We start from the raw sequence: 7581 nt of genomic DNA, 5'->3' as shown, positions 1-7581 counted from the left end.
CTTCCCTGTCTCTTTCCAGCTCTTTTAGAATGAAACACATCCTGAAAGCAATTCTAAGATGTGTAAAGCATTAGCCCAATTTTGCTTCTACATCTTCAGGATAAGTCTTAACCCTGATATTTTTCAAGTATGACTTAGAAACTGATTCGGTTTACCTGCAATCAAATCCTCATGTGAATTTTAGTGCTACTGTACTTTTAAAGAATTGCGTGGTTTTGTTTTATTTTTTTTCCTGGACTTTAGTGTAAATGTTGACCAAGGAGGAAAAAAAAAAAAAAATATATATATATATATGTGTATATATATATATATATATTTTTTTTTTTTTTTCCTCCTTGGTCAACATTTACACTAAAGTCCAGGAAAAAAAATAAAACAAAACCACGCAATTCTTTAAAAGTACAGTAGCACTAAAATTCACATGAGGATTTGATTGCAGGTAAACCGAATCAGTTTCTAAGTCATACTTGAAAAATATCAGGGTTAAGACTTATCCTGAAGATGTAGAAGCAAAATTGGGCTAATGCTTTACACATCTTAGAATTGCTTTCAGGATGTGTTTCATTCTAAAAGAGCTGGAAAGAGACAGGGAAGCTAACATTTATTGAGTGTGAACGACATGCCTGGCATTGGGCTAAGCGCTTTTCCACACGTGCGATCTTATTTACCTCACATCAACCCTGTAAAATAGTATTAATTTCATTTCTACGTATGATAACGGGGACTCAAGGAGTTTATATACTTTGTCCGAAATCACATAGCTAATAAACAGTATAATTGGTAATCAAACTTAGAAATGCTTAACACCCATTCAACTCTCTCATTAAGGTTACATTCAGGTTAGATTTTGCAAACTGCTAATGCACACATTTGAAGCAAATTGTAAACATCTCTCAATTTTACGTAGTCATGTATCCATCTCTTGCCTTCACTAATCTGCAAGCACCACGGAGCACAGAACTCAGGTTTTATTACTGCTATATGGCCCACGATATGTGGCAGAGGGTGTGCTCAGAACAGCAGCTGGGAAAACCCCCCTAACACTGTGAGAGTAGACATCAGCACAAGTGTGGATGATAATCTCAACAAAAGATGCAAATACGGTCTTCAGGCAACGTCCACATTTTGAGCCTTTACTTTTAGAGGGACAACCTGACACATTTTCCAGCAGATCTGAACAAACCCCAGCAGTGAGGTACAAGGACGCAGCTCCCCAAGCCCTGGGCGTGGTGTCTGTGATCAAACTTCATTGGTCAATCCCTTCCCTCCCCCTCCCTGGTGTTTCTCTGGCCGCACTGTCTCCCTTCCCTGGCTCTGAACCTGTTTGGCACCTTCCAACAGCTCCTCTTCAAAGAGCCGAAGACAAGCCTGAGATGATGATTGCCTTGCTTAATGCCAGACAGGTTTCCAGTAATCATATTAAATTCGAGTGAACAAAGGGTATTTAGTCTGTGACAGAGCTGAACCATATCTGGATAAACATAAACAAGAGAATTAATCCTGCAAGAGCCACTACCTGCCAGCAAGTGGAAGGACGTGAGCTGTGCCCTTGCTAAAGCAGATTGGAGGGCAGACGGCAGGAGAGATGTAACAAGATTGGTGCTGAGCATCTGGGCTCCGTATAAAGAGGGGAATAAAGATTGCAACTGGAATACATTAGAGGAAAAGCAAATGTTTTATTCACAAAAAATCGGCATCAATAATTCCAATATTTAATCCAGCCCAGGGTCCCTTAGTGTCTTCATTGTGGACTTTGATCTCGCCTGCAAAGCTACCTGCTTAAGGTCCCTTCCCAGAGCAGCCTGAGGTCACAGGGGCAGACATACTGTTGCTGAACAGATATGCAAGGGAGTAGCATGTGTGACTAGAGTACAGTGTGACAACATAATCCTGGCAGGAACGGATGAGGTCAGTGTGGGGTGATGTTGGCTTTCCTAGCATCTACTGAATCATTTGATGGGAGCAGAAATTGAAAAGAATAAATACAAACACATGCAACACACAGCCGCAAAGACTGTATGGCCCAGATCTGAGAAAAAGGATCCTCTTTCGGTAGGATCAGTGGGGAAGTGGAGAGAACAATAAGCTGGGAGTTAGGAGACCTCGGCTTCCTTCTTGTCCCCACCACTCGCTGAGCAGCTGTGTGACCTCAGGTTGCCCGGCCTCTGAGAGACGAGGGCGCTGATCCAGCTGGTATCTATGGTCTCTTTCAGTTTCAAAGGCAGGGATTTGTCCTCTGTAAAGAGGTTTTATAAAAGCTCCACAAGGCTATTACTACAAGACCACAATTTTGGGAGACATTGTACGCCGAGTTGCAATGTTCTTAAGTCACCATGTGTGGAATGTTTTGTCTAACCTCTACGCATAAAGGCAAAGTGTTGGCAGGTGCATTAGAGCAAGAGGCTGAAATACAGCAGACTCAGAAGTTCTGTGGACATTCCCGTGCCAAGTCATGACCACAGAATTCCACCTACTTGTGAGTCTTAAAGTCTACTTTGCAACAGGTGGGGTAAGGAGAAATGACAGGATCCAAAAGAGTGTCCATTATCATAATTTACAATTTGTGTTTCCCAACACCCTCCTTACTTGCAAGTATTACCTTCACTCATATGGTTCTTTCTGCCCGAAATACTCCTCACATCTCTGCTTATCAAAAGTCATGCTCACCCCAATTCTAAGACCTCCCAGCAGAAACAAACTGTCCTTTCATACTACTTGGCTATCAGCGACGACACTTACTTCAATTTACCTCATGCTACACTTCGCTTCCATTAAAATTAAATTCGTAGGTTATAAACTCCCTGAAGGCAGGGTCTGGGTCTCATTTATCTTTATGTCCCCAGGCCTGTCTGACACATTGTAGGCACTCACTCAAAACGGGCTTCTGAAATGAACCGAATAGGGATTTTCAGGTTACCTGCTAAAGTGACGGCAATGGAGACAGAGTCATATCCCAAGATGTTGGTGGCATTGCAAGTGTAGAAACCCACATCAGCTTCCACCGGTGCCAAGATCTGTAAGGAGTCATCTGGCTGTAGAAGAATCCTGGAGTGACAGAAGAGAAACAGAAAGCCAGTCAAGTCAGTTGATTCCTCTTTGGTATTCAGTGTGGGTAAGGTAGCAAGGAACCTCAGGGTACGCTCAGAACCCGGTTTTAACCACAGCGACAGACCTGCTGCAAAAACACTCAGGAACTCAGGCTCTCTTGGTCTTTTTAATTGGTGTGGTTCTGCTAGCAATCTCAAAGAAGGAGGTTTTTGATGACTTTGCAGCTTGTAGGTTACTTGATCTAAACGCTACGAGTTGGAACAGATAGCATATGTGTACTGAATACATGTAACATACACACACACCTGTCAGGAGTAAGGGGGGTGCTGGAACAAATGGTACACATAGATTTGGGGGAAGGCTTTTAAGGAAAAGACGAAGTTACAAAAGAGGAGTGAAGTTTGGTTGGATGGTAGAAAGGAGGTAGGGCTTCTTGATATGGAGAGAGGTGTCGGTTAAGATCTGGAGGTAAGCCGGGTACAGTGCCTCAAGCCTGTAATCCCAGCACTTTGGGAGCCTGAGGCAAGAGGATTGCCTGAGCCCATGGTTTGAGACCAGCCTGGGCAACTTGGCGAGACCTTGTCTCTACAATAAATCTAAAACTTAGCCAGGCATGGTGGCGCATGCCTGTAGTTTCAGCAACTTGGAAGGCTGAGGCGGAAGGACTGCCTGAGCCCAGCAGGTAGAGGCTGCGGTGGCCGTGAGTGTGTCACTGTACTCTAGCCTGGGTGACAGAGTGTGAATCCAACTCAAAAAAAAAAAAAAAAGAAAAGAAAAAAGAAAAAAAAAAATCTGGAAGTAGAAAAATTCAGGAATCCAATATTGATGAGAGGGTCTTGAAGCGTATATTTGAAGGAAATCATATGGGCCTCTCAATTCTAGGTAGTCATATAGACATTTATTGTCTTCATTTTCCTGTCAACATTATAGGGCATAAAACTCAGGTCTTATTTACTGCTGCTACTTCCCGCAATACTACAGAGAGATCTCTGTAGAGAAGGTACCCAGTATAACAAAGGGGAAACTTGCCCATCATGTCATGGAGAGACAGTTCCAGAACGATCACAGTCTAGTTCAGACACTTTTTAAATTTTAACTCAAAAAGAATGATAAGAATTCAAACCCACTCCATCGCAGTCTGTTTTTTTCTTTCCTAGATTTTTGTCATTTCTAGGAACTCCCTACCCCATCATGGTAGTTAAGCAGATTAATGACTTACAATGGCTTAAAGCTGATGTCTTGGTGACTTAGTGAGGCTGACAATCACCAGAATGTGTAAGTGGAAGAGGGACTCTAGAAGGTTGGGAGGGTGGGGAGAAGCTTGTAGATCCAGTGTCAGGACCCTGTAGGGGCCTTGGGTCAACAGATCATTCAACAGCACAGAGATAGGAAGTAGCTTGGTTTGGAGTTCCTAAAGTTAGTTGTTTCCATCTGCGTAATTCTTTCCACCATTCAAGTTTCAACAGCCTCAATCCCAGTATCATGTAACATTCATCCCTCGGAGGCAACCATCATATAGGAGCTGTTTTCTAAGAAATTTTGGGGCAGGGGAGAACAAAAAAGGTCAGGAGAACTCAGAAGACTTGGTGATGAAATTAAGGCCCGGAGTCAGATCTGCTCCAGCAACGTTCTCCCACTGTCCAATTCTTTCTTCATGATTTCTCTGGCTGGGTCTCTCCAGACACGATGACATCTGACCTCTCATCAGCTCTCAGTTTTTCTGAGGTGGGTGACAAGTCTGGCAACGAATGAAGCCTCCTCTACTCTGATTTTGCTCTTAGGCCTTTTGCATTGCTCATACTTTTTTTTTTTTTTTGAGTCAGAGTCTCACTCTGTGACCCAGGCTGGAGGGCAGTGGCACGCGCATAGCCACCGCAGCCATGATCTGTTGGGCTCAGGCTATCCTTCCGCCTCAGTATTCCAAGTAGTTGAAACAACGCGTGTGCGCCACCCTGCCTGGCTGTGTTTTTGATTTATTGTAGAGACAAGGTCTCACCAAGTTGTTCAGGCTGGTCTTGAACCTATGGGCTCAGGCAATCCTCTCGCCTCTGCCTTCCAAAGCGCTGGGATTATAGGCATGAGCCACTGTGCCCAGCCGCACTGCCTATTGTTACCTCCTGTCAAAGGAAAGGCAGGAAGTAGGAGACGTAAGGCTTCCATCAGCCAGCCTAGTTATGCCTGGGCAGTTCTGGTAAAAATGGGGACGAAAATAGAGCACCTTAGCTAAACGGAAGTTTTTAGATGGCTTGCACTTGACTTAGGGCCATTCCAGACCATCGCCACTATTCCTGGGGCAGTCAAGCATTTGTGGCATTGAACTAGAGCTGAAACGTGATGAAGTCTTAAAGGAAGCCTTCAAGACATTGCAATATAACTCATTCACCCGCTCATTCACTCATCCATCAAACATTAGGTGTTTTTTCCTCAAACAATTACATGTTTATTTAAAGAAGTTAATAAGACAAAGATGACTATATAATTTACTTATCTTTGGTAAATCACACACTATTTTAGATAATAGCATTCTTCAGGATTCTTATCAGATGCAACATAATGCAATATTATTGCTAAGTTTCTTCAGGTGTTCAAGCTGTTTTAGATTTAAAAAATTAAAAATTGACCTTATGATTTAAATCTTTATCATGTCCCAGGAGTATTCTTGCCTTCACAAAAAATTCTAAATAATAATGAAAGCCGGCTTAATTAAATTTCAGTAGAACTCAGGACAATAAAACTTAGTAGATCACAATTCAATTTCACTACATTGAATGGGCAGGGATTAAAATTGGCTGAAACTCCCAAACTCATTAGGGTAGTTGTTTCCCTAAAATTGGCAACATCTCTTTTCCCTACAGAAGGAGTTCTTGAATTGAACACTCAGAGCTGCTGGCTAGAAAGTCTGCCTTACTATGATCTTACTATGATTTAACTAATGGCCATTGGCAAATCCCTTCCCCTTCCTGCCTATCTTCAGCTTATCAGCTTCTAAAACCCAACTGGAGTACGCTTTCCTCCTCAGCAGCGAGAATTATTAAGTAAGGTAGACAAAGAGTTTTGAAACTTTTTTGGTATTTCCATAGCTCTTTTGTTGGTAATGCCGGACACTGAATAACCAATTGAATGAGAGGAAGGTGAGAGGATAAGGAGGTGAGGCGGGAAGTGAGAGATATACATGATATTGGCCAGTTTTCCCCAGACAACTTATTAGATCTCTATGTTCAAATCTTTTTTTTTTTTTTTTTTTTGCATAGACCTACTGTACCTGTCTGATGTCATGCAGAGAGTATAAACACCTCTTCCACGCTGGGCCTGACCAGTCTTATTTTTCCCCGCTCCCCACTTAGGTGATGAAATTAAGACTGTTAGCTTTTATAGTCATACCAGTTTCTCCGAGTAAGCCATGATGCTTTCTGAGTCTGCAGCTTGGAATAGAATTCCTACAAAGCTGATGAGGGGAAGGAAGGCGACCCACCACGCTGGCATAAAATTCTAAGGATTTGAAGCAGGACAGGAGTAGCACCAATGAAAAGGAAGGAATGTAGATTATGAGATTTAGCATTTGTATATTCTATTATTCCATAAGCCATGTATACAAACATAAAGAAGCTATAGGATTTGCCTTCATAAAAACAGTCAAATATTGTCTTAAGACAAAACCTCCATGGGGCAAAGCCTGACTTTATCATTATGTACACTTATGCATATTTATATCCATAAAACTGTACTCTGTAGCTCAAGGTTACACAGTTATTTGGAGGCAGAGTCAGGATTTGAAGTAGGGTTTCTTTTTTTTTTTTTTTTTGAGTTGGAGTCTCACTCCATTGCCCAGGCTGGAGTGCAGTGGTATGCTCACAGTTACCCCAGCATCGACCTGCTGGGCTCCAGCGATCCTTCTGCCTCAGCCTTCTGAGTAGCCGGAACTACAGGCATGCGCTACCATGCCTGGCTAATTTTTGATTTATTGTAGAGATGAGGTCTCGCCAAGTTGCCCAGGCTGGTCTCGAAGCTGTGGACTCAGGCAATCCACTCGCCTCGGCCTGCCAAACTGCTGGAATTACAGGCTGAGTCACTGAGCCTGGCCTCTTTTTTAAAATGTTAAAGATGTGGCATACAATTCAGGATTGGGTATACAAGTGGTCTTGCTGGTTCTTAATTCAGCACTTCTTTTCCCCCTCTATTATACCTTTGGGACCACTACGCGACTCAACTCTTTAGTCAGGCTTTCTTCTTTAGTTAGAAAGCTGCTCACAGCTGTATCTTGTACATACTTCTATCACTTTCCCTAATAACCTACTAGGGCATAAAGTCTCAGAGACTAGAGTAGGCTTTGACTCTTATTATTAATTGCTATACTATGCCCATAGATAGGGTTTTGGAGGCTGCCACAATGGGGAGAGATAGTCCTGGAGAGGGTTCCCAGTAGGGTTCTCTAGGAAGCTGACCAGGCAAAGGAAAGGGCTTGCTGCAGCGGCTGACGGTTGCTTCAGTATTCCTATCTAGCCTGGCAGCTAGGGACACAGATTCCTGGGGGGG

At 42.9% G+C, this 7581-nt stretch overlaps 1 protein-coding gene across 1 annotated transcript in view; it reads right to left on the bottom strand.

Moving 5' to 3' along the window:
• ADAMTSL1 (ADAMTS like 1) overlaps positions 1-7581 on the bottom strand; it is a 431341-nt gene that overhangs the window by 110481 nt on the left and 313279 nt on the right. Inside the window, exon 21 of the mRNA XM_021715583.1 lies at positions 2918-3045. Within this exon, the coding sequence (XP_021571258.1) occupies positions 2918-3045 (128 nt within the window). The remainder of the gene's footprint in view (positions 1-2917; positions 3046-7581) is intronic.

Source organism: Carlito syrichta, unplaced genomic scaffold (assembly GCF_000164805.1).
Source record: "Carlito syrichta isolate Samal-C Ts95f unplaced genomic scaffold, Tarsius_syrichta-2.0.1 Scaffold307203, whole genome shotgun sequence".
Classification (NCBI taxonomy): Eukaryota; Metazoa; Chordata; class Mammalia; order Primates; family Tarsiidae; genus Carlito; species Carlito syrichta.
The sequence above is the reverse complement of the archived record's forward strand: the minus strand, read 5'-3'. Positions and strand labels throughout refer to the sequence as shown.